The sequence below is a fragment of the Balearica regulorum genome, chromosome 3 (assembly GCF_011004875.1).
Source record: "Balearica regulorum gibbericeps isolate bBalReg1 chromosome 3, bBalReg1.pri, whole genome shotgun sequence".
Taxonomy (NCBI): Eukaryota; Metazoa; Chordata; class Aves; order Gruiformes; family Gruidae; genus Balearica; species Balearica regulorum.
Genome location: NC_046186.1, coordinates 118,127,393 through 118,154,799, shown reverse-complemented (window position 1 = coordinate 118,154,799; position 27,407 = coordinate 118,127,393). Strand labels below are relative to the sequence as shown.

At 42.6% G+C, this 27,407-nt stretch overlaps 1 protein-coding gene across 1 annotated transcript in view; it reads left to right on the top strand.

The window, feature by feature from the left end:
* Positions 1–27,407, top strand: part of MACROD2 (mono-ADP ribosylhydrolase 2) — an 889,996-nt gene that overhangs the window by 850,483 nt on the left and 12,106 nt on the right. The window contains exons 15-17 of the mRNA XM_075749758.1: positions 335–412; positions 1,059–1,133; positions 1,747–1,842. Coding sequence (XP_075605873.1) covers positions 335–412; positions 1,059–1,133; positions 1,747–1,842 — 249 coding nt within the window. The remainder of the gene's footprint in view (positions 1–334; positions 413–1,058; positions 1,134–1,746; positions 1,843–27,407) is intronic.

Sequence of the window (27,407 nt, the reverse complement as noted above, 5' to 3'; positions counted from 1 at the left end):
ATTAGAAATAAAATTCTTGGTAGCGCTGCTGCTGATTATTTGTACGCGTGCCTTTTTCCTAGCTCCTTGTTTAAGGAGTTTTTGTACTGCAGGCAAAAAACTACTCAGTAAGTGTACAGATTCTGAAATAATTTTGAAAAATTGAAACCCATGAGTATACTTTTGTAGTATATAAGTCTGTGATTTAAACAGATAGAAAATCTGTCAGCGTATCAGAATGCCAGATATGAAGCTAGCACCTAAGGGCTGCTTGTGTCTGAAGTGAACTACTAGACTTTTCCAGCATGAAAACTGCTGCAGGATTTGTTTGTCTGTTTGTTTGCTGTTTCCTCAGACTCCCTGAAAGGCTCCAAAGGCGCACGGGAGAGTGACCCAGTGCATCCTGTGGGATGTGAACAAGATCAAGCCAAAGGTAAAGTTGTGTATCAAAATTCTTTAAGGCAGAGATAATGAACCAGTTGGAAACCTCAGTTCTTCCAGTTTCAGCATCCAGTGGTTTTCAGCCTGACCTCTGCCACCTTAAGAAAACGCTGTCGGCTAGTGGAGGTTGTGTGCCAACCAACTGTAGTGCGGTAATCTCAGGTGTCGCTGGAAAAGGCACTTGTCTCCAAATATGTGGGTTTAACCATATCGATCTCAAATGCATAGCATTGTTGTTATTTTCATCCTCTTTTTTTCTTTTTTCTTTTTTTTTTTTTTGGTTGTCGTCGTTGTTCTAAAAGCCTATGGGCTGATTCTATTCCTTCTGCTAAGTTGACTGCCAAGTGCCAGCACTTTGCAACAGCTCCTATGAGAAACAGTGTGTCAAGGCTGAGCTACGAAAGAAGAAAAAGTGATGCAGGGTCAGTTTTGACCAGCCATTTAACAAACTTAATGTTTAGAGTTTGTTAAGTGATATTTTCGTATATAAAATAAGTCCAACATTGTTCATTTAATAGAAAAAAAAAGCTGTACTTGACTGAAAAATACCATGCTATATGTTAGGTTCATGATGAACTTGCCGTTGCCTTCACACAGCCATTCATGCTGATGTCATTTTCAATTTGCCATGTTAACAGGACAACAGGATGTTCCTGCAGAGGAGGAGATGAAAACTGGGGCAGAGTCCCAAAGCTCCTGCATGGAAATAGAAGGTACTGCATGTGCCGCGAAACCAAAGAGCAAGATCAACGGGCAAAAACTCTAGTTGTTTGTTAGATATTATCAGTGGTGTTTAAGTTCCCTTTCTTTCTCCACACCCACAAAGCTAAATCTGTGGAGCCAGATCTTCTTATGGTAACTCTAAATTCAGCCCTGAGCAGGGGAGTAGCTGGATTCTCAGTGATAAAAGCTGGCTGTGACTGTTAGAGAAAGAAGCGAACGTTGCATTTCTTATTCCTGATGACAAGCACTTCAGCCTTGTACGTTCAGAGCACTGAGTGCTCTGTCCCCAGTCCAGCAAAACACTCGAGTACGTGTGTCTCCGGGCTTGCAACGAGTCCCGGTGAAGGCCTGTGCTTGGAGCTAGGCACGTGGGGGTTTTGTGCTAAATCCCAGAAAGCTCAGCATCTTGAAGGATCAAGGCCTTGCTCTCAACTACAGCCCCTTGGATTTCCCTGAGACAGCTTTTGTATCTGTCCTCTCAGCGAAAAGGATCCTTTTCCTCTGCCAGTGTTTTTAATGGTAATCTCTCTAGTGTATGTTAATCCTTTTATGTCCCTTCTGAAAAGCCTTACTGTTCATCTTCTTTTTATCAAATTTATTCAGAGCCATTGTTGAACCAAGAAGACACAACAGAAGTTGAGATGCCTTTGATTCACAGTGCAGAAGAAAAAGAGGAAGAAGGAAAAGAAGACAAAGGAGGTGAGGCTACTTATAAAATAGATTGAGACAGAGAGTATAGCTGGGCTCATGTTCTCCCTTTCTGTTGTGAGGAAACATGGAAAGAGCACATAAAAGCATTTTGGTTTGTTTTTTTTTCCTAAGAAAAATCCTTTTTTGCCTACCCTTGAGTGTTGTTTTGATGTATTGGACTTGGATTTACATAGGAAAATAAGCGCAAAAAGGTGCACGCTCAGCTTCCAACGTGACTTTTAAATAAACACCGTTCTCATTGTTGGTTTTCTGCATTAACTTGCATAAGGCTGATTAAACAACCAATTTATGTCCATTTAAGTACCCTCTTGATCACGTTCGCTAGAAGCCTAGAGAGTATTTCAATAAATGGGTATGATAATTATTTGTGAGGTCATTAATAGAGATTTAAGTAGTAATTAACTAAAACTAATAATTCTAATAAAGAAACCAATATTTGGCAGAGGAAGACAGAGTCTTCCTGAAGCAGTAATTTTTTGGGGGGGAGTAAAGTATTTAAATCCTTAGTAATGCTTTTGCAAAGAAATGTTGAAGTTTAATTTTAAGTGTCGAACACTTCTGGGAACCTTACATTCAGCTCACCATTTGTAACAGGCACATGGTTATATAAAAAAATAACATATTATGTAAAGAATTCTCTAATTGCAAAGTAACTGCAAGTTAATAATTATATGGTCATTTGTAGAGCACATGGATGAATTTTACAGTTCTGAATTAAAACACAGACATTTTTTTTATTGAAAATTCAGGTCAATACTGTGTTGTCCTGATGAACTCCTTTTCCCAGCCACATTGACACCAACTTAATTGCAAACCTGTGTTAGTAACATTGACAGTTTTCTTCACTGCAAACCCCGGTTAATAGAACCCCTTTGTTCATATACAGCTAAACAACATTTCCTCTGCTCTTTTTTTTTTTTTTTTTTTTAATTGCCTATCCAAGTTGAGACTGATCACATCGCTTTATTATCAGTCATGTTAATGGTATCGGTTTTGTGCTTTATCACTGATGGCGAAAATAGAATTGATATAATCCTTACTTCAAATCCAGGTAAATGATATTGCGCTACCTCAGTTGCAAATCCGGGTTATATAATACCAGCTCACTCTGATTGCAAATACCAAAGTAGTTATGTTCATTTCCTCCTCGTAGAAATTATTTACATTTTATTTTATGCCTCATCAAAAGCAAGTTGGACAAAATGCACTTTCATTATTTGTACGTTTCCTTCTCTTTAATACTTTAGTGTCCCCTACAGCTAGTCACCGTCATTTAGTTCTCAGTGGAGAGATTATATTTCACCATCTGTTCTACCTACTATTAAAATATGCAACAGTAAGGGAAAGAAGGTAATATCAGAAAAGGGTTGCTCTTAGCACTTTTCCTTTTCCTGCCCCTGATTTGAAAAAGTTCAAGTACTAAGTAAGTAAAAGGTTCTTTCCAAACATATTTCCAAAATACCTGGGGGCTCAGGTATTGTTCCTGTGCAAGATTTGTCTAATCCAAAGCGCGTTGAAGTTCACAGAAGGACTCTCATTGATTTCAGTGAGCTTTAGGTCAGTTCAGTAATAAGAGGAGATGATGTGTTGAGTCTCCCTGCAGGGTAACAGCACTCGGGTAACTGCATAGATACTCTGTTTAGCTTCTTCCGAACATGCTGTCTTTGGGAAAATAAATGGGTGCTTTTTCAGGGGTTTGAGAAGGGAAGGAAATTAAGGCTTTCCCTTGCTTTGTTTTATTCTTATGGGTATAAGAACATGTAGAGCACCCTCAGCGCTCATGTTCCTTCCAGTTCTGGTGGGCACATACTCTACCATCTGAGTTTTGAAAGTTCGCCACAAAGCAAGGCGGGTCTGGACAAAGAGAGGTAAAAAAAGAAAACCAGCTGAAGTTCAGGCTGATAAGATATATTCCCCAGAGAGAGAGACTCCTCTTAATGGAGATTACCTGTCATAAAAGAGAGATTTAAAATGTAACGTCATTTTATGTAACCCACGTGCTACCTCATAAACTGATTCATTTTAATAATAAATAGTTTTCAGCAGCATCCACAGGACATTTGATGATGTAATGGCATCTTTTTGTCTAAGAACACATGGAAGAAAAGCTAACATGGAACGGCTAGTCCCATTAATTAGAAATACACGGATATTAAGTGGTTTTGACCTGTGCTAGATCTACGTGCCTAGACAAACGTAGCAACTACTGAACTGCAAACTACCTGGTCTTTCTGTTCTATATCTGGTGCTTTTTTGTGTGTTACCAAGCTCATCCTGGAGCAAAGGGTAGCGTATAGCTGCCTCTTTCCCTCTCACAGGGAGCCATTAGATTAATGGGAGTCATCTGTGACCTGTGCTGTCCCCAGCACTGGAGCTGTGGAAGCCACTAAATGACCAACAAAGATCAAAGTCCCTTTTCCAACCTAAAGCTAGATTTCTGCTTAGTTACTGATTGTGGCTTTGAAGCATGCTAGGAAATTTTTCAGTGATCTGGTTTTCCATGGAAAAATGACTGTTTCTTGCCAGTTTTGAGATGTGTCTCAGTTTTCACAAACTTCTGAAAAACCATAAGTAAGCTTCTAGTCTAATTGTGCAAATTCTACTACCAGCTCATCTATGTGTTTTGGGGGATTTTAGGGCTTGCGAGTCCTTTCTGTATAGTTTATTTGGCTTCACAGCTCCAGGGTCACGCCATAGTGCGTGTATTACCAAGGAGTTGCAGATCCTGGCGCTTTTGAGGTTCTGGGGCGCTGGGAGCCCAGAGGAACGAACAATCAAAGTCTTGGCAGTCTCATGAGTGTTTCCCATTGCCAGCAGTAAGAAACAAGCCAGATTCCTCTGAAGAATTTAACAATGTAAGGCACTGTGTACATTTCATAAAAACCTGCTGTTGCTTTTTCCAAAATCAGTAATAAAATATAGCATGTGCCAATTTATTCCCTTTTTTTCCTACCGTAACTTTAAAGTTATGTATTACTGTGGAGCAACTGAAGAAAAAAGACAAACTAAGATGCCTTTTTAATTTTTTTCCAGCTGCCATAATGCACTCATTCTAGTTCACAAAAGAATAATGAAAATCTGGGTTTCTTATAAGATTAGGGAATATTCTCAAATCCCTTTATTAAAAAGCAGAGTAAGTGGTGATCACTGACCTATTTGCTGACTAGGTAAGTGTACACGGCAGTCCCTTTATATGTAGACTTGGAAATAATCCTGTCATGTTGTAATGACCACGCATTCAGCATTTAGTTGTAGTTTTAATCAGCGCAGTTTTTCCACAGCGCGATTTGCAGCACACGGAAATAACACTCATGTTTATTTGTGTGAATATGTAGCCATTTCCTCCTCTGAACCTGCTTTCCCTTCTATCTTCTTATTTCCCACCTCTCTCAATCTCCCTTCGTCAAAACATTAGATATGATGATTTCCCTCACTGATCATTTCTGGAAGTTGCTTAACTCTTTGGAGGATAGGATTTCTATCAGGAATATGAACAGAAGTAGCTGTTATTTCTCTGTTGGCTCTCTTCTCTATTCAGGCTAAAATCTTTTGTCTCCTTGTGCTGTTTGGAACATGATTTGAGCTTGACATGGGATGTCTGTCCACCCAAGAAACAAATTTAGAGTGGTTGGGTAGCATGCTCCTTGGGCAAAGGATACATTTATTTTCTGTTGGACAAGTCTGGAAGCAGGTGGTTTCTGAAGCACAATCAAGGAGCAGCATGCCATAATTAATGCCTATACAAAGGATATTAAAGTTTCCAGGGATTTAGTTTAAGAGCAGGACACAGCCCTTACAATCGGTATATCTGTGCAGTTACATCTTAGCCTATTTGAATGCCACGTTTAGGGAACTGTATTAATCGTCTTTTCTTGTGTACGAGCCGTGCAATGTTATGGCAGGCTTGGGGAGGTTTCACAGTTTAAATCATTTGCAGTATCCCTGATTTCCTTTGCTAGTCTTCTGGTCAGTGCCTGTTTACTGTGAATTTGAATTCTGTCTAATTTCTGTTCTAGCTAAGTCCAATTTTGCTCAACAGTCTTCATTACGTGAATAGCTATGGAACTCTGTAGCCATCATTTCGTCTGTTCTTCAGTTAAACAGCTAGACTTTCTGGTCATTTACCCATCTATACTTTAGCAAGAGAGATAATTTTATGGCATAATCTTGGAGAGAATTAAATATTCCAAAACCTGGAGGAAAAGAGCTCTCAATTTTTTATAGTTTCAGTCTCAGGCATTCATAGGATTTTACATGCATTGGTACAGTCGTAAATAATGTCAAAATAATGACTTTCTTTGGTATGACATTGCGGCTATAGAGAAATAAAATACTACTTGAGAAAGATCTTTTTGGAAAAATCTAACATCTTTATTCTTGAGTCACAGCAATTGTTTTATATTTGTCTATTTTTGTTTGATTTGTATCGTCTGTGCAAAGCACTTTGCTCATCTGAAGGCTTCGTAGCTGTGGCAGAAACATATGTCCAGATAATTTCTATGCCTTGTGGAAGCAGCAAAGGCCATAACTGTAGGCAGGGAAAAGAAACCTTTTAGCCTAGCAAAAGATTACTTTTGGAAGGGGAGACCGCAAGTATACAAACGGCACGTGGAATTTCATAAGTGCCCTTAAAATGTCCTGCGTAGATATGGAATTGGGGTAGCTCTGTTAAAAGCTGAAGGCTGGTGAGGCTGACCCGCCTGCGAGTGCCTCTGTGTGAGCACGTTCTGTGCTCCACTTGGGTGTTGCAGCTTGAGGAAGAGGAGAGGGTGTTTTGCACCCAGTGTCCATGGTTATATTTGTGGTGACTTTGTCAGTTCTGAACTGGGACGTCTCCAGGCTCTTACATCAGCAAAGGGTAGCTGCTCTCAGCAATTGCTTCACTGATGGCAAAGGATCAGCAAGATTGTTAGGAGGAAGCGTCACTAATGCGGACCAGCTTTGCTGGTCCATGTCCCCTTGCGGGCTGTCATGACCAGTGGTATGCAGCAGCAGGACCACGGAAGCAATGAGGTTCGTTCATTTTGTAAGCACGGGCCAGTGCAGAATTCATACCACATCAGCCAGCACGTGCTGCCCAAAATGATGTTCCTCCTCAGCTCTCAGGTGGCAAATGGGATGCAGACCCTCTGCAGTCCTTCCCTAAGGGTGCTGCCTCGGCAGCACTGTGCGTTGGCAGGATGGGGTGGTTATTATACTCTCAGTAGTCTGCTCCAGATATTGATTTCAGTCTCCTGGGGGGGGAAGAATCTTTTTTTTTTTTTTTTTTTTAATCCCTGCCACAGAAGGAATCTGTTTCTTTTCATTATTCCCCATATATCAGATTCTAGCCTGAATGTATGTAAAGAATAGGTGGTGCAAGATCAGTTTTAAGTTTTAATTATTTTTCATCTCTTTCAATGACAAACAATATATTTTTTTCTGTGTGCTTTTCTAATAAAAAAGTAGAAAACGTAAGGAATTTTTCAGCTTGAACATTCTGCCTGCTGTCACAGTCACTTTATGTTATCAGCCTTGATGGCAGGGTACAAGACAAAAAGCCAAAAGGAAAGAAAAAAAGAAACAAGAAAAGGGAATACTTTAACAATGATAGTGTTTAAGGTTTATTGTGTGTATTTGATTGCTTTCTTCATTTCATTTTCAGTAAGCAGAATAGAAATACCATTATGAATTGGCAATTTTTATTTCATTTAAAAACATCATCTCTTTGTTCTTGCTGAAGGTGTTGACAATGCGGCTTTTGTTTAGTTTAATTAACTCATGTTACAGTACGGAATTGAAACACACTCGGCATTAAATCAAGTAAAATAATTTTTAGAACTCTCTTCCATATCCAGAAAATAAAAAGAAATTTAAAAAAATCAAATCCTCTGAGAAGCTGGGGGAGAAATTGGATATTTTTAATGGAATATTTTGAAGTGCCATTTTCATTTTTATTTTCCATGGTAGGAATGCCAAAAAATATAAAGGCATGAAATCCCACTGAAAAGCAGATGCTATGAAGTCATTCTAAGTCCTCATATGTTTATAATAGTATTACATGATGTTACATGTTTTGTACTTGTGAGTTTACAAGGCTTAAAGAGCTTGAAGATACTGATACATGCCATTTTAGTATATGAAAACTGGAAAGATAATGGAATCCATATTTCATGCCGTGGTGTCCAAGCCTACTAGGCTTTGGTTTTACCTCAGATCTCCAGAGAGGCAGCGGTGCCTTATAAAAACGAAATGCGTATCTCTTCCAAATCATCTCAAATAACACCCAAGGAACAAGTGAAAGGAATATGGGAGAGACACTGACATTTTAGAAACTTTTTCCTGTAACATATTGAAAAAGTAGGGCTCGCTGGCCAAGGACTGCACTGTTACAGATGGCATCATAGTTAACAGTGTATCTGGAAATTAGCTTTAGCACCTCCAGAGAAATGGCTCCATTTTTAAATATACTATATGGGTACAGAGGCGTCTGTTTGAAGAGTGGGCTTAACTCCTGTTTGCAACACTAAGAACTTCGGTCTTAATTTAGAATAAGTCCAGCAGACCAATGGAGAGCGGGGAGCTACACAAGGAAAGAATTTGATCTCTCCTGGACAAATTTTATGTTCTTGTGCCCTGTCTGCTACAAAAGGAGGCTTCATATTGTTACGTACTTATTAATTTTGGAATCCTACCTCCTTTAATAAAGTTTGTTTATGATGGAATACGCACAGATCCAACTGAGCTGGCTCTGGAACTGGAAATTCTGTGCTCCCCCGTGCTTTTACATTAAGTTTGGATGTACCATGCTGCCCCGGTTGTTGCACTATTTTATACCTATTTCAGAAACGCAAATGGGCATGCACGTAGTGCAACAGAGAAGGAAACCGCACCTAGCCAGTGATTTTCATGAGATAGATAGATGGTCATAACTAAGTGTGGAAAAACCCACAAGCAGTGGGAGTGTGGAGGGGATGATTGGGAGAACTGTCTTTTATTTCAAGTGCAGAACAGGAACAAATTGAAAGAAAGCAGCATATGTCCTAGGATCAGGATCAAAAGATTACCTTGCTTGTTCTTTTGGGGGAGCAGGGGAACAACGTTGTTGCTTCTCTGTCAGTAGCTTTATTGATGTAGTTGTGCCCAATGGTGCGAGTAGTTAACTTTGTTCTCCTCCGAGGAGGGTGGCCTTTACTCACTCTGCACGCTATCAGGTGGGTCAGGAGGCACACCGTGTGATTCTGCTCTGCGCATCCCCGCAGCCTTGGCTCTGCTGGGGAGGTTCGCCGTGCCTTCATAGGTGCCCTTGCTCCTGGTGCTTGGAGGGGAAGGCCAGTGCTGTACGAGGGACTATTACCCAGGGAGGGGAAAGGTGTGCCTACAACTTGTAAAGTGGAGGTTGCCTTGATAGGCCATGGCCCCGATTGAGATTAAATCTGCTTCTCACTACTGCAGACCCTGAGCAGGAAAAATCCCACCCAATCTCATTCAGGTCTTTGAAGCATTACCCTTTCCTCATACCTCTGGATCTCCTCTTCCTTTTTTCTGCCTGTTACTCGTAATTTTTTGGCAGCAAGTTTTCTGTCCCCTCATCTTTTCCTAATGCGGTTGACAGGTGAGTGTTCTCTCAAGCAGATTTTGTCATCTGGAACAGTTTCCTCTCCTTGGTGGGCTTTCATCACATTTGATCTCCAGATGAGCATGTGAGGTTACCACCAGTATACCTGGCCCATAGTGTTAGCCCAACAGCCCAAGCTGACCCTGTCTCTAGTGACCCTGTCTCACTGTGAATTATCTGCCAGGGAAGAAGCTAGCAACTATCTCACCTCCTATATCTCTCTGACTGCACCTGCACCTTAACCATGTAGTAGTGGTATCTCAACATATTGGTGCAGGAGTGTGGCTTTTTGGGACTTCCCGTCATTTAACAAAACGTTCAGCATCTCCTTTTTGGGATCTTGCATGAGCTCTGGAAGTCCTTTTCTGGAGCAGCTGGTGTTCATAGCTGCAATTACACCAGTCCAGCAAAGCAGGTACTCTGGACGATGCACTTTGAGTTGCAGGTGTAGGCAACTGCAAAAACATCTGATTTTGTTTGAGAGATCCAAGAGAAATATGAAGAGCACAGAATGACATTGTCTTTTACTTACCCGTATACTTGCTGGGATGCTCGTAGTGTGGTTGTTCCATATCTGATTAACACCGTTCTTTGCTCAAATGTTTATTAAGGATTTTTCTCCCAGGTTCAGAATTTACTTGTGACTTCTGTCGTGAGTTTTAAAATCCATTGCTTTCTGCAGCTGGCAAATTTCAACCACAAAACACCCTTCATTATTGTTTCACTGGTGCAGGGTCTTTACCCTGAAATGTTGGGACGTGTAAGCCTTTTGTCTTATTATTCCCCTTTGTGGATGCGCAGCCTTGTTTGTTTGTTCGTTCGCCAATCGCTAGTGTGAAGGGTATAGCTCTGCCAGTAATCATAGCTACCGCAGAGGCCAAAACCGCCTTTATTCCATTTACAGCATCCTGTCAAAAAACGCTCAATACCTACATTACTTGACAACCCTTGAAAGATGGCATGTTTACGCATTCAGCATTTTCTCTGTGGAGGAAATAAGCAGTCACTTACAGGCTTATACCATTCTTACCTGGGTAGAAAATCAGTTAAACTGTGTTCTGGATTCTAAGAGGAAAAAGTCAATAATCTTTTCTCCATTGCCCCCTGGTTACAGCTAACAATGGTATATAGTTAGGGGGGTCAGGGTGGCAAAGTCACTGTCTCAGTGGCTGGAAAAAATTGAGATTCCCAGTTTGTGTCCAAATGCTATCGTGGTTACAAGGTGTTTCATCGGTTAAAACACATTCACTGGATGTGTTTGTATGATCTGTCAGCCTGAAATGTAGCACAAAAGCGTCAAATGAGCACAAATGGAGATACCTCAGGTGCTTCAAAATAAGATGTCACTGTGCTGAAAAATCAGTACCTAACTCCAGCAGCTCGATTCAAGGAAATTAAATTGGCTGATTCTTCCAGCTGTCCAGGCAACAGGGATGAGTAGCAGAAAAGCTCGCAGACTAAACGGGGAGGTAGTCAGCAGGGCAGTGTCTGAGGATCTCCCCCTTGGGTGCCGGTACTCGAGCATGGCGCCTCCATCAGCTGAGGACCCAGATGGTCCACAGAGGATGGAAAACTGAGCAGGACTTGCTCTTTTGAGTATACAGCAGCTACAGTGCCTTTTGTTTTGCTTATTCCTGAGTGTTGAAAGGACTCCACAGGTCATGAAGTGGTGGTGGTGGTGGTTAGCTCAATGTGCATGGGAAGAATGGAAGGGGCTTTCCCTCACAACTGCTTTGCAGGGATGTCTAGGACATGAGGGTAGGGATTTGACCCCTTCCAGCATGGAGAGGGACTCGAACTCATATTTATTTCCATCGTGCTCTGATCAGCGGGGTACGAGGGCAGTGGTAAGCACTGGCATGGTCCCTCTCCCTCACTTGGCTTTGGACGCTCATGGCTGCTGCAATCATGTCTCAGTTCAGTTGCTGGCTCTGGCTCTTGTTATTTCACTTTGGACATTCACAGTGTCTTGGCGCGGTCCCTACCAGCACACCCAGTCCCTTGGATATCAAGAGCTCCTCTCTGGTGGTTCCATTGGTCTGCAAAGCTGGATCTCCAAAAGAGACCAGAGTTTTGCTCTCATTTTCCGGGGCCTCCTCCTTGGGACAGCAAATATTTTATAGCTCCTCTTACATGACTGTAGCTTACAACTCCCACGCTGGTCTTGGAGCGGCAAAACTGGCATCCTCTGTGGTTTTGTTTGTCTTACTACTTTGGAAGGCAGAGAAATAACTGTCCCATGTGTACTAAGTACAGCTATTGTGGTCACTTTATACAATTGTCATTTTTTTTTAACGCCTGTCTCATCACAAATCTGCTTGCACATATAAACCTGGGTCTTGAACTGCACAGTCCGCACCAGATGAGTCTGTAACTGGATGGCGGTGCTGCAGTCCCCCACAGCATCGAGGGCCAGCTGGAGCAGAGCTGTTTTTCAGGTAAGAATCCAAAAGTTTGGATGCTTTTTTAGCTTGGTTTTGAATCTTCTGGCCCTGCAACATGGGCAAGTGTGCTTAAAAAAGAAAAGAAAGAAAAAGGAAAAGTCCTTAAACAGTATTTCTAATATTGCCTGCTTCCAGCATTACGTGGGACGTGGAGGGGAATAGATTTTTCTGGATGCAGCTCTGCTTGCAGATCCAGCTGGCTCTTGAAGTGTGTGAGCATGAAAAGCAGATGATAAGAAATACATATATATCTGATACCTATCTAAAGGAACCCAAGTTATCTTAGAAACTGATATATACAGAGATCACAGAATCTGCTTGTGAAACTGTTCCCTCTGGCATTAAATGCAGCCAATGTTTAACAGTACTGAATTAAAAGTGTGATAGTTTAAGACACAGGAGCTCTTTCCAAGTGAACGTTCTAGGGGAGCCTAGTGGAGAGAAATTCTCATTGAGATTTGGCCAAAGAATAGGGTTCATGCCATTTGTTGTTATCACGACTGCTATGGGATATTTAACAGCTACAGACAGTCCAGACCTGGATTTTATATCTGATCCTGGAGACAGCAGCGCAGTGCAATGCGTTAGATCGCCGGTACTGCTTCCTTCTTTTAATGAGGTCTCTCATCCAAGGATGGATATAGCTTGCTCTTGTGCAGCTTGCGAATCTGACTGGATCACAGCACACAGCTGAAATAATTGGAGAAGAATCTGTGTGTGGGAGGGAAGGAAATCAGCTGCACGTATTCGCATCCCGAAGCGAGAGTTAGCGTAGCGCTGCTTTTTGGCAGGGGTTTGGTCACAGCTTCTGGTGTCGAAACCAGCTTGCTCTTTGCTAGCCTGCACCTGTAGTCAGCTGCAGCCGTATCCAGCTCATTTGAGAGGAGAAGGCAGGGGAGGGCTCTTCATTTGGATCGCACTGGCAAGTTTGCAGCTCATGGCTGACAAAGCCATTTAGAGCAAAGATAGCTCAGATTTTGCTCCGGTGTGCAAAGTTTGCCCTCTGAATGCTGTGATTTTCTCTAGCTGGTCTTAGAGATGGGAAAACACAGATGAGCCTTAACCAGGCCTGAAGAGGCTGGAGCACATCAGCTGCTTGCCATATTGGTGAAACACCTGGGACATTCATTTTGAAACCGAAATGCAGGCTGTTCACCTGTATTGCCAAGTACAACAGAAGCTTCCTTCTGGCTGGCGGGGTGGTATTAATTTAGAGAGCACCATCTGCAGGGCCTTGGAGAACAGCAGTTGGAGGAGAGAGGTAGAGAGGTCACCGGAAAAAGTCTCGTTCTGATCTGGGGGCCTCGCTGCCCCCGTCTATTACCTATCATTTCCAATTAGCGGATGTATCTTGGGGAAAGCTGCTTCGATTCGCTTTCTTGCCGATGCTTTTCTTGCTAAGAGCTGTTGTTTTTGCTGAGCCTCCTAAGCTTGTTCCGCGGGCTTTCACAGGCATTTGGAGCGGTAATGGTCTCAGTGACCCAGTAATTAAAGGAGTCCTGTACCTCCTCGCCGCGGAGAGCTGCCCCTTTGTCCTTCCTCTTTCTTCTCTCAGCAACGCCACTACCAGATGGTCGGAAATTTTTCACCCTTTCAAAAGCTTTGTGGTTTTCCCATCTCATCAAGCATGTCTCAGCCATGCTTAATTAGCTTAAGGCTTTTCAGTCCATCGTGGTGTGTCCCTCTCCGATTCGCCCCCCAGGAGATCGGTTAAGGACCTGAACAATTTCAAGAAAGAACTTGGAAAGCAAATCCTTAGAGGCTAGGCATAACTACAGGAGAATGTAATGTTATTTAGTGTTGAGGACCAGTCATTTGTGCTTTCTTCTCTCCCTTCTGTCTGTCCCTCCCATCCGTCCTTCTGTCCATCTTTCTCATTCGTATCTCAGAATATTCAGGGATGCCCCTTGGCTCTTGGGAGTGTTTGGCAGCATCTGGTGGCTGGTGGTATTCAGAGGAGGGCTGTCCTCCTTAGGCCAGCACCAGGGTTCTGTTGCTTTTAACCTGTTTTAATCTGTTTAGGTCCCTCTGAATAAAAAATGGCAAACATAATTGGCTAACCAGTGCTAGGAGACTGTTGGGTTGGGGTATTTTGGTTTAGGGGGTTTTTTTGTTTTGTTTTGCTTGCTTAATTCCCAGACTTGTTTGAAACTAGCTTGTGCGCTTTATTTACAGATCAGAGCAGTGGAGATGAAAGCTTGGTTAATTAACAGAAAAATAAATTTGCATCTTGCTTTGTATTTGACATTGAACAGCATTTGTTTCTGCATTGTCACATATGCACTTTTATTATTAATCTCCGAGCTTTAGCTGTACGACTGCAAATGAGATTTAAAAAAACCAAAACAAAACACAACTCTTTCCCTTCTTCCCTCCCTCCCTATAAAGCATGAGAGAGCGCTGTTTAAGCATGTGAAGCACAGATTTTGTGTGGGATGTCAGATACCTCAGAGGTACCTGTGGACATTTGCCATGTAATTTAATTCAGTGGCTTGTGTTTCACATTTGCAGGCAAATGAGAGCACCCAACCATCAGGTGTTTGTATCACTAGAATTAAATACCTACTAATTTAGCCACTCTGGAGATAAATATTTAGATATAATTAAAATGCCTAGCTGTAAATACCTGCAAGTGTCCGTGGATGACGGAAAATTGTGGGAGGGGGTTTCTTCACGAACGTGGATGATGTGACCTCAATTACTGCAGTTTTCTCCCTGACGCTCCCCTTCATGGTATATGTAAAGTAGATGGTGTTTGGTGCACGCTGCCCAGAGGAGAGCAGCGCTTTAGGTAAGGCTAGATTGAAATGCTGTTTTTACGCTATTGCAATTCTTAAAATTTTTTTAAGCCATCAAGGGAAATAAAATGCAAAGAGTGTGTCTAAATGAATGCACGATGTAGTTTTATGTCGCGGGGAAGGCCCGCAACATTGCTACCTCCATTTGAGTAACTCAGGCTGTTGTTAAACAAAGAGGAGTGCAGCTCCCCGGTGTATTGACATTGCTATTTACAGACCATGTGGTGATCTTCGAAGTGCTAACTGGCTTTTTTTAAGAGAGATGCTGCATTTTTCTTTTATATTTGTTTTCCATGAAAAGGAATGTTAGTATTTTTACGACGGCTGGTGCTTCGTTGAGCTCCTCTGTGTAAAGATAACAAATGAGTTATGCGACCTGACATTCTCCCTGGGAATGAGCTCAGAACGAAGCAAGCCAGTGGCATTTCAAAGTCTGCTTTTAAAGTAGCTGGTTGTATACTTTGTTCATCACAATTGCTAGGAAATGCCATTTCTCTGGTATTTTGTACCTTCTCTTAATTGACTGAGAGGTGGAAGAATCTTTGGGCAAAGACCCCAGGACCCAAAGGACGCATATGCGGAATGAAATTGCACCACTTGAAGCTGCTCAGTGCTTTACTGTATCCCTATCCTGCCTGGTAGCTTGAAGCAGTCAGGACCGCTGCAGGCTTTGGCAATGACGTGAGCTCTAACCCTTTGAGAGCAACTGCGGCAGGTACAAATTGCCGGGCACGCTTCACAATTACTGCGTCGCTTGTCCTCTCGCTGCGTTGCTGCTGGGAATTGCTGAGGAGGCATTGCCCGGAGCAACGGGGGGCTCCCCAGCTACGCACTGAGCAGCCCCGCTGCTGGTGATGTGTGTCCCCACGTAGGGAATAAATCAGAGCTGGGAGGATACGTCCGTAGGGAAGCTGGAGGACAGGACAGGGGGCTGGTCCGGCCTTGGCTGTGCTCAACCAGGGTGGCCGAGGACACCAAAGAGGCTGCTGCCCGGCAGCCCCCAGAGCCTTCATGACGACCTTTGTGCAAGTTCTGTGTTTCTACAAGATACTTTGTCTTTCATCCGACACTATATCTCACCAGGAATTTTGTTTTGGCAAGAAGGCAACTCTCTTTCCACGTTTCACCGGTTTCTAGTTTCTGGAGACTTCACAGTTTTGTTGCTATAAACTGTCATGCACTTAAACTGATTGGCCCACTAGCAGCCCTTGAAAGACTGCTTGAAATAAAACCAGCTAAGGGTAGAAAACCACATTTCCTGAGGCCTGATACTCAAATCACTTTTGCACTGCCCTTGGGAGGGATGGCCTTTGGTTATAAGCTCCCCTCTATCAGCGGAGAGCCGGCTGCACATGACCACAATGGCAGCACTCCAAGGACTGAACTTTAATGATAAATGTCACAAAACACTGCTACATGGGCTCACTGTGGGGAAAGTAATTCTGTGTACAATATGTGATCTATGTCACCTGGAGTCCTTATCGTTTCTTTCAGCTATTTGCAGAGTTCTTCCGTGTTTGGGCTGCAGAAGGAGGTGCATTAATTCAGAGTTAGTAAACCCAAGGACAGGCAGAAATAAAATGAATCTGAACTTTTAAGCTTGCTATAGCAAATGCTCCGTGAGAGTGAAAAGTTGGTAAACTGAACTTAGCAAGCTTAATTTGGGTCTGTTTTCATTATACTTTCTATTGTACCATAATTGGTACACTATTAAGTCATCTCTTGGGTTATGAATTACTATTATATTAAGGAAATGAAACTTAAGTGAATAATTTTGCTGACAGGGAACATGCAGAAGAATAAGCAGGATCTTATTAACCATTAGCGTTGTTACCATCATCATTAATCGTTACCACCATATATCATGCAACAGAGTTTCTAAACTTGAACTGGTAATACCGTGCACAGTGTTGTACACTGTTGTCTCTACCCAAGGAGTGCACAGCCTAAATTTCATGGCTTTGCATGCTTATCAGCCTGCTTGGAGCATCCGTTCCATGGATTTCCAACACAGTTGTACTGCTGTCTTATATATGCATCATCTGTGACCTCCAGCTCCTGCTGGTTAACGAATAGCTCGCTTAGCTCTGCCAGGAAATACTTGTTGCATGAATGACCAATACGCACACTCATAGGCGCTTCGTGCGAGCTTGTCAGAAGCACTTCTCTCTTGTTCCTCCCTCCGTGAAAATTTTTTACAAAATGAAAAAAAAATACTCATTTCCTTTTAAATTTTGGAGATTTTTTTACATTTTTGAAACTGAAATCTGAGCGCTTCAGTTCATTGTTTTGGCAAGAGCCAGCACCATTTGTCTGGAAATCTTGGGCTTCTCAGGCTACATTTGTACGACTCCCTGAAAACATGACATTTCGCATAAAACTATCTGTTCTTTTAAAAGGAAAAAAAAAAGTAATTTGATTCAGGAAAAAGGTTTTGTTAGAAATATTTTGATCAACTCCACATGTGCCTTTCCAGTCTGTTCCCTGTGCAGCGGGACCACCCGCTGCCTGCGGGACGCAGTAGATGTGGTGGCTTTGGTGTGGTGTCGGGGCTGCTGCCGACTGCCCGGTCAGTCTCCAGCCTGAGCCAGGCGCTTTCACGAGCTTTGACGGTGGGAGGCAAAGCAGCCAAAACTTCTGCGAGGTGCCACATGACGTGGCGTGGCATGGAGACGTACCCTCTCCTCCTCCTTCCCTGCGTTTGAGGTACGTTTGGGCTTTGAGTAAGGTTTTGTTTTATTCGGCTGTTGCATTTTTGCAAGACTGTATTCCTTGAACAAACCTACAGCCTGTGCCTATTGTGTGTAAATGCAGATTAGCTCCTGCTGTGCAAACTCCTCGTCAACTTGTAGTGCACAGTACTAAGTCAAAGTTAGCTTTTGCACAATACTCCCAAATTACAGCAGGTTTTACCAGGCTGAGGATCAGTGGTGCTCTGTGCCTAGGACCCTCATAAGATTTTCAATCGGTGCTCGGCATTGTCACAGATATTCAGTGTGAACTGAACCAACCCATTAAGTCACAAGGCTTACTTCTCCCCATCCACCCCAGATAATCTCTACACCTGATAATTGAAAGGCTACAGACTTTTAACTTAAAGCACATCTCATGCAGGGACCTCTTTTAGGTGCTTACGTTAGAGTAACAGGGTAGCTAAATAGGCAAGATATTTACCTAGATTTGCTGTGAACTATAAACTCTCTGGGCAAAGACCCTTTCCTTTTAGAGTCTGTAGTATTTAAAACAGATTCTGTATGAAAAGAGCCATGCAAGGTGTTTATTTCGTTTCCTTGCTTTCCGTATGTATATAAGAAACATTCTGTGCACAGTTGTGGAAAGAAGTTGTTTGAGTCTCCTCAGACTGTCGGATTGATGGTTTCTGGTGCACTGAAGTGTAGTAAAAAATGGAAACTATAAAACAATATAATGTGAATTTTCTAGACCTTTAAACCTACTCAGGAAATGAAGATATATATATATTTAAAGAAACTCAATAAACCTTGTTTTTAAGATTGTGAAGTTTGCTATTGACACAAACGTGGTTCAAGGCCAGTGACTTAATTCTAGGTGACACCACTCTTAATCCTTTATGGCTGAATCCTTCAGTTTTATCTGTGACTCTGGGAAAACGTCTGTCAAGGCTGAAGTTACTTGCACCAGGGGATTAGCAAATTTTGCATTCTTCTGAAAGCTTCAGTAATTCCCGTGAAAGTAACAGACGCCGAGGCATTCATGGAGACTGTGGGCAATCCTTAGACCAGTGTACAAATTCTTGCAGATCTGGACCACAGTGCACATCTGTAGCCTCTAATCCTGACCGTCATGCTACCTACTAGTAAAAGCTCGCTGTTGTCCTCCAGCTGTGGGTACTCAAGGGGAGAAGAGGGGAGATGTGGCTGCTGATTGACCCAAATATATCAATTTTCTTTTCTCTCTTTTGTTTTTTCTCTCTTTTCTCTCTTTTCTCTTCTCTCTTTTCTCTTCTCTGCCTGGAATAGTTGAAAGCCATATAATGGAAAGGCTTTGGGCATCTGCAAGTTCATGAGCTAAGAAGCTCTTCATTATGAATAAATCATAAAACATAGTCCAAATCCAGCAATCTGAAGAAGTTTAGCTTGAGGAAATGCTTTTAATGTGTGCGTGTCATCCTCCTTTAGCAGGACAAGAGTCTGCTGCTATCAACTGCTAATACAATTATTCTCTTCTGGCTTAATTGGTAGAGGTCTTGACTTTGGTGCTAAGATCCCAAGTGTAAGCCTTTATGTTTTCTGGCACCGCATTTGGGATGGCATTACAGGAACGGCTAAGTGTTGCGGCGTGCCAGCCTGAGTTTCAGTAGTGTTCTGTGGCATGTGGCGTTTCTGAGTATCCACCGCACTGACCGCTGTATTCTGGCTGACCTTCAGGATACCTTATTGTAAAGAACCCGTGTTAGCCATCAATTATTAAGAGAATTTTAGGAGATGTTATAGACTTGCTCAATAGCTTCAAGGAAAATTATAGTTATCTTGTTAGACTCAAGAGTCTGCCAGTTTTCATGATAGGCACCGGTTTTATTAGCAGTTCTGTAAATTCTATTGTGGGAAAAAGAAGGCAAAAGCCATATTGCTACTTATAATGTCACTGAGCTTTCGAAGCATGGGTTAGAGAGATGGTGTCATCCTTAGTGCAGTGCGAATTGGCATTGAATTTTTGAGTCTCTGTTTAGGATCCCAAATAGGTGGCCTGATTTTTGAAAATGCTGAGCACATCCCAAACACCTTATGAAGTGAGACCCTTTGAAGCCAGCTGGAGCTGTTGGAGCTTTTGAAAATCAGGATCTAGACTCTGTTTTAAAGAGCTCCTAATGTTAGTCACCTATTTTTGAAAATAGTGACCTATGTCTGCTGGCATCTAGAACAACCTCTATGTTAAAAGTGTGTTTGATGGAGAGAGGGGATACGATCTCCAGTCCTAAAGGGAAAAATCCTCGTCTTTTTGAAAGCATATTCTCTGATAAAAAACATATTGAGACAAAACGGAAAGTTCCCCCCCCCCCCTTTTTTTTTTCTCTTTAAAGACTTTGGTTCAGACTCTGTGTTATGTGGTTTGTATTTTTGGCCTCCAGTTTCTATTTGATGCCTTAAGATATAACAGGACTTTGAGGAATCTTCAGTAATTTGGAGTGAAGGCAAGATGGTTGACAAAAAAAATGTGCCTAAGCTTTCCAAATGAGTTGCTCCAATTTTTACCCGATGTAACAGTCATGGTCTAGTCATAAGCCAGCCTTGATCTAACTTGCTATTGGAATTTACTTTCTTTTAATACAAAAAGTCTCTGATACGTTTGAAACCTAGAGTAAATTTCTGACCTCTTGTTCTCCTGCTTATAAAGTTGCCAGTGTGACCAGTACCAGCAGGATGGACCTCTTCAAACAGCGGGAATGAGGTCGTATAAGGAGAAGTATTATTAGGAATACAGCTGTTTGGGAGACAAAAAAGCCCCCAGTACTTGCCCCCCTCCACTTAGGCGGAGCTGCAAATGTGGTAAATCGCTGGACCTGGGTGTCAACATTGGTAGATGTCAGACCTGAGAAACCTGACTGAAGACTTCTCTGGAGCAATTTACTGTGGCACTAATGCTGCCTTTTTGCTTGCCCATGACTAGTGAGTCCTTGTGTAGGGTCCTGAAGAAGAAAAGTGCTCTCTCTTAAGTGTCCTGCAATCAGAAATCTGTTCTTGGGGGTCTCTGCTACCTATTTTTTTTAGATAACTTGCAAGAAACAAAGTGGTCTTTCTCTTGTAGTTATCACACTCCCCCGTTGTGCTCAGGGCGTTTTCCCAGGCTTTCTCCCAAACTACAAAATGGAGCCATCACTGTAGCTAGAGACTAAGTCAGGGGCAGCACAGGGAGCGAGACTCACTAAAATCAAGAAAAAAGGAAAAAGAAAAAAAAAGGGGGAAAAAAACCCCGAGAAAAACCACAAAACCCAAAAACAGCCAAACAAACAAAAAAACCCCTGGATGTTAGGTTACTGGAGAAAGAGAAAGAAATGTTCAATTTAAAGCAAAGAAGCCAGATCCCTGTTTTTGCAAAGCTGAGATCAGTTGGGAAGTACTCTGAGCTGTTTGGTTGGAGAGGGGGAGGATTATGGTTGTTAGTATTCTTTGCATTATGTTATCTAAATGTAAATTCCTGTCTCTGATGTAACATCCTATTTAGACCCTAGAATTTATGAACGAAACAAAGGATGAAATGTGAAAAAGTTGAGAAGAAAAATCTGCAGCTCTGTCTTTGTGTAATTCTTACTGAGAGCTGATATAAATGGAAGACAAATCAAAGGCAACAGTAGCGCCGCACATTTTATCTCACACCCTGTGATGCATATTAGCGTTGTTTCCCATTGTGAGCCAGAAAGAACATTTACAATTTTAGAAAACACTGCATAATGGCTCTCCGCAAGGAAGAGAAGCAAGCGTATGACTGCCAGTACTGACACTTGTTTTTTCCTGGCCTGCAAAATTGCTTTTCTGGAAGGTCTGTTGTGGGCAAAATTTTTCTACCCCACACAGTGAATTTTGAATTTGGCCTTAAAATTTTCTCCAAGAAATAGAGCAAATAAACCTTACTGATTTGGTAATCTAAATCCAGTCTTTAGCCTTGCCAGGCAATACCGGCCAAGCCCATCATCGCGTGCGAGACGCTCCTAAGCTGCGGATGATAACACCCAGGCTAGTGGATGACTTTTTTTCTAAAAGCAACCCACAGGAGTCATCTTTTCCATTGTGCTTTTTAGTGTTTTGGAAATACTCTTTGCTTCATGGGAGAAGGTGAGTGTCAGGAGGACGAGTGGGTATTTCAAGTGGTAAACACCAGCTATGCTATTGCTGTCTGGCTCCGCACCTCCCTCGCTCCCCAAAATGTCAGTGGTAAAAGCTGATTTTTAAGACATGCCACAGAAATGAGTAGAAGAGCAGGATTGCCACCACAGAGCTGAAATGCCCACGGTAGTAGCTAGGTTGTTCTTTTAGGCTTGTCTCAGTTTGGGAGTAGGCGGCATGCGATTCTCTCTTGCAGCGCTATGATTTCGGGATTTTGGTCCTCTCGTGGCTTATTTTTACGTGCTCTGTGTTGAGAGGAGGATGTGGTTCCTGCCTGCTGGCGCAGGGCAGCCGGAGGTAGACCATGCCTCGCTCTGATCTGGTTGTGGTGTTTCCTGGGGAAACATACTCCACGTCATCGTCATAATATTTTATTCTTATATTCATCCAGTTATCGGTAGAAATTAAAAATGGCATCTACACCTAGGAGGTAATATAGCACCTGCAATACGTTTGCTTTCCCTTCCGTTCCTTTGAGGCTGGCTGGTGTTGGCTCGCTCACTGCCGTAGAGGAGGATGCCAGGCTTTCACCAGAGAAATGGGGGCGGCGATCAGCATTAATGACATCCTGTGACAGCAAAAGCCATGCGAATTTCCAGAAGCCAGACTTCCGCGATGGCCTCTCTCCACGAGGCGCAGGGTGGGGAGCATCGCTTTGGGTAATACATCCAGCACCGCCATCTATCACTCGGCTATTCCCTTCTTTACAGAGGGAAAACAACCCTCAGCCATTTATTTATGAAAAATTGCTTACTGCCCTTGAATATAAATATATATACACACGGGTTTGCCTGTGTGTGTTTTATTTAAACATACTGTCATATTTTGATCAGTCACCATTCAGGTCCGAAACAGCAGCCCCGAGAACTGGAACAGGTGAGGAGCTCAGTAGCAAAATCAGTGCTTTACAGCAGATTTGTGTTTATCACCATATAGTTAAAGCTGACTGTAAAATTTTGGCTTTGAAGGAGTCAGAGCAGAGCTCAGTTTAAAAAAAAAAAAAAAAAAAGAAAAGGAAAAAAGGTACATGTCTTTAATTGTTTTTGAAAAATGATCATCATTGAACATGTGTCTCAGTAGGGGAAAAATATGATAAGTATCATCTATAAGGTATTTCTTGTTGAGTGCTGCCCATTACCGCTTCTTTTCAAGCAGATGCGTTCTGTATTGTGTTCAGCTTGGTTTTAGTAGGAAGGTAACAGGTTTCTAAAAATTAAAACAGAGTGCTCGGTGAGGAGGTGATGAGCCTTTAGAAATGCGAGTACTCTTTCCAAAGAGCAAGACATTTCAGCCAGGTGTGTTGTATACTCTACCTCTGGTTAGCCAAATTTTTATTAAGGTTTGGCTTTTGATGCTCGGAGTTTTTTAATTAATTTTTATTTTTCATACTTGCTGTTGTATCTTTATATCACAAAATGTTTGAAAATTGCAGCGTACCTGTAAGGTCACATCTATTAGCAGAACTTTGTTGAACTTCATGTGCTTCTCCTTGTCAAGAGTATTCTGTTTTATTTTAAGCTGCAAAATTTAGGTTGAGGTCTCTGGATAAATAACAGGGAAGAATCTTTCTCCAACACTGTATATTGTCCCTGCCTTTCAGGTACCATCCATGCACCCTCCTTATTTACCCTTCTGCTGCTGTTCCTTGCTACTTTGAAGCTCATTCTTCATATACTTGGCAATAGTCTTCTTGAAAAGGAATTGAACAGAATATTTTCCAAGGCTACTCTTTGACTCGGCGGTAATCTCTTTCAGAAGCAGTGACCCCAGAAATAAATGGCTGCAGCCGTAAGGGTGAGCAGCCCCGCCCGTACGTTATCAGAAACTCAGGCAAAGCCTCCTTTTGTCCTGCGCGGGTGGTGCGCTTTTTCACCCCACCGTCCTCTCTGCTGTGGCCGGGGAGCGGGGAGTTGGTAAAAGATGAGGGTGCCTGTCTGAAAGGAACTTTTCTAACTTCCAGCCATTAGGCAATTTGCTATTTGTGTTCTCTCAGATGCTTACCCTCTCCCTCCCCACCCTTTCCTTATAATTTCTTTTATAAATATTGTTTCACTCCCAGCACCCACCTAGTTCTCGTGTCAGCTGCTCAGGGCTGAGGACTGGCACGGTCTCTTCTGCTTGGAGTGGCTCCATTGGAGGGACATGGAATCTGGCCTGCGTAGAAGATGCAGGACATCTTTGCTTTCACAGAAAATACAGCGAATACAAGATTGAAATGGAATAGGGGCGCACGGTATGCGCTGATGGAGAATCCAGCGGCAGCGTGAGCTATTAGGTTGTTCATGTTGGAGGGAAAAGCAAGGCCTATTAAAGCCATTGGGCTCCTGGATCGGTTCTTCACAATTAAGTACCAAGTCCTCACCCCAGATTAGCGGTATAAAGAGGAATTAAATTTGCCATAGAAGGACAGTTGGAGACAGGCTAGTTACCTGGTAATGAGCATGGTGAGTATGTGGAGAAAATAATGTTGTGATGGGAGCAGAGGAGCACGTATCATTCTGGGAGCCGAGGGTCATGCAACAGGCTTGCTCCCATGCCCAAGGAATTAGAAAAAGCATTTCTGAATGCCCAAACATCATTCCCCTTGGTAAAAGCTGAGCCCTAGGAGACCTGGAGATTTCCTGTTGCTTACTCGAAAGGGTCCTCTAGTGCTGTAATTCCTCACACCTACACAGCTTTTTAGGATCGGGAAGCCAGCGATCAGGAACTGAACCAAATCACTTAGAAATTTTGTGAACAGTTAAAGGTGGCAGGGAAAATGACAGAATGGGAAAGAAAGGCCATGCCATTCCTATTCATTCAGAAACCCTTCACTTTTCATAATACCGTTGAGCATGCTGTCTGCCTTATTTGTAGGCAGGGAAAGGAAGCACAAGGGCTTTGGAAGCTGTTCAGGACAGGTGATCTACTAGTTTGAATACAACCAGGCAACGTTTTAGTTGTGTTAACAGCCAGCGATTGAGGAATGCGATGAAAGCTTCTGGGTGCTCCATTTCAGACATTCCCTGCTGCAGGCTGCTTCTCTGATGAGAGGTTTCACAGAAAGAGTGTCTGGAAAGCAGCAACGTGGCTTCTTACACAGCAAAGGCTTTGTCAGAAGAAAAAAAAAAATCAAAAAGGGCTTTCCTTAAAACGATATGCCCTTGTATTCATTGAGAGCCTGCTGTGTGCAGGTTTATCCTGTTGTTAGAGTGAGACAAAAGATACAAAGAGCTCCTGATGGGCATTAGCGACTTTAGAGACGCCCAATTTGTATGGGTCTTATGAACCATATTGCTGAGAGACAATCCTCACTGCACTCCCGTTCCCACCTTTAGGGAAAAGGAGGCATAATGAGATTTACTAAGAGTATGTTTAATAAAGGGCTGGAAGGGGATAGGGATAAGCAGATCTTAGACACTTTAAAATCGCATTAAAAAAATTGTGGTGCAGCTTGTGCTGGAAATAACAGTGGCTGCAAGCAGTGCGATGCCTTTAGGTACAGTTGCGTGCACAAACACAGAGAGCTGACATGATGCACGCTACACTGGAGGGACGGGGAGCCTCATTGCGCTGGGTTACTCTGGGAGACAAAGCCAAAATGCCGAAAGGGAGGGTAAACACTCCATTTAACGATGAAGGGGCTGCAACGTGAATCCTGACAGCCCACGCGTGGCATTAAAAATGATGCTCAGTCCCTTCAGAAGCCCAGCAAAGCTAGCGTCCTGAAATTTGTATCCTCTAGTTTCCTTTTCATCTCTCTGGTACCTAACAGCTGGGTTTGGCTTGGTTTGTTTTTTGGGGTTTTTTTTGATCATGGTAGCATATTCCTGCTTTAATAGATGGAGATGTTTGTTGTTAATGAAGCCACACTGAATAGCAAGAGGCACCTTTGCGGCGGTTCCATTCCTGCAGACTGGGCACTGTTGTGCTCGATCTGTGCATTGCAGAAGGATAGCAAGGGGGAAAACTGCCCGACAGCCTGAACATAACGAAGTACAGACGTCGATTGCTGTGTTTATTTTAAAGCCCTGAGAGCATCAGATTGGGTGGTTTTGCATATAGAACCATACAAGAAGATAGCATAAATCTTTTATGTGGCAGAATCTGGTCTGGTTGAAAGGCTCAGTCATCCCAGATGAAGGTGTCGAACTCGAGTCAGATTGAACCCTTGTATCACGGACAGCTTCCGTTCCTAAGTGAAGCAGCATTTATAATGCCACTAAAATACAGCAGTAAACAAAGTACATGAAGGCTTGACAGTCACATTAGTAAGGACCTGCAGTGAAACGACTGGGAAGAAGGTGAAAACAGCTCTGGCTATTTGCAGAGCAGGAAAAATGGAACTGGTTTTGACAGATAAGACAATGCGGTTCTGGGTCAGAACAACTTTGTCTGTCTCTCTTGTTGCTGCAGATGAAAAATGGTGCCTTCAAATTTTAACAGAGAAATTTGGATTCTAACGAGTCTCTATCTCTCAGAGTCTCCCAAATGGGGGAAGCATATTCACAGCTAAACTCAAAATAATAAGTTTTATTCAGTGGGTATGAATCAGGGAAATCTGGATCGTTCAGAATAGCTTCAATGTGGTTTCCATATTGCATAGTGACAGAGGTGATTTTTTTTCAAGGTATATGACGTGACTAGAAGCAACTACTCTACAAATAATTTACAACTAATGAAATTTCCCTGGTTGCAAATTGTCCATGGGCAGGGTAGTATTCTATTGGAATTCCTGTGGCGTGACCCAAAATCGCTGGGCAGACATGTTATGGGAGTAATGACCTTGCCATTTCGCCTGTAAATATAGAAGTAGTTGTCTGGACTGTTGTATTATTGATAACCCTTTTCTCCTTCAAATATTCAGAGTGATCCTAGGGCCAGGATTTCCCACTTAGTTGCAAGACTTCTAAAATCGGGCAAGTTTTAAGATTGAAATTATCTTGGTGTTGCCCAATTGCACTGACAGAACTCATTTCTGCATGAAATCTGTTTTGTGCTGTTTGTCTTTTAAAGCTAGTCTACAACCTTATAATGACCTAGGAACTAATAGCAGAAATCCAGGTTTGGGATTCGGGGCCCATCTGACACTCCACTACCCAAGCTCGGTGCGAGGACTCCGCCAAGGCTGGTCTTGAAGGCCAGGCTCTGCCGAAAGAGCCCGGTCTCCCAGGCTCCCTCGACAGTCAGCAAAGAGAACTAAACTCCCTTCAGCTGGGCAGCTCAGAGCAGAAACCCTGTTCAGGCACCTTCCAGGAATGATTTATTGATTCTAGGGGCACTATGTTGAGATTTTGCTTTGAATTACCTAGGAGAGGAGCCTGTCTCTCTCTCCTGATTACAAAGGCACTCTTCAGTACGCAGCCAAGTCTTGCTGATGATCAGGTAAAAAAATGAGTTTTATAGATTGCTCTGTTTTATAGCTTCTAAGCCTGCGTAGTTGCCTGCTTTTATCACTTGAAATAGATGTAAACCTTGCGCAAAGGGAGAAGGAAGGTTACACTTTTTACTTATTAGGATTTATCGGGGGGTGTGGAGAATAGACATCTGACCTCTGCACTCCGGCACTTTTAAAATTGATGCTAATGTACTAACAACCACAACATCTTCATGTTAATCTCGTGAATCTGGAACTGCATTTCTCCAGAGAAAGAGCAGCGTATTAGCTGTAACCACGTGGAACTATTGACAGATTGTGACTGTAAAGGAGAAAAAAGGATGAAATAAGAGTACAGAGATTTCTATCTTCCTGCTATACATTTGTCTTATGCGTTTCGAAAGGCTGGGAGGCGTCTCTGCTTGCGCCAGAAGCCTGTTGTCACTTGGTGCTAGGCTGGTTGTGTAACCAGCCTGCAAAGGGCTCAGGTAACGAGCT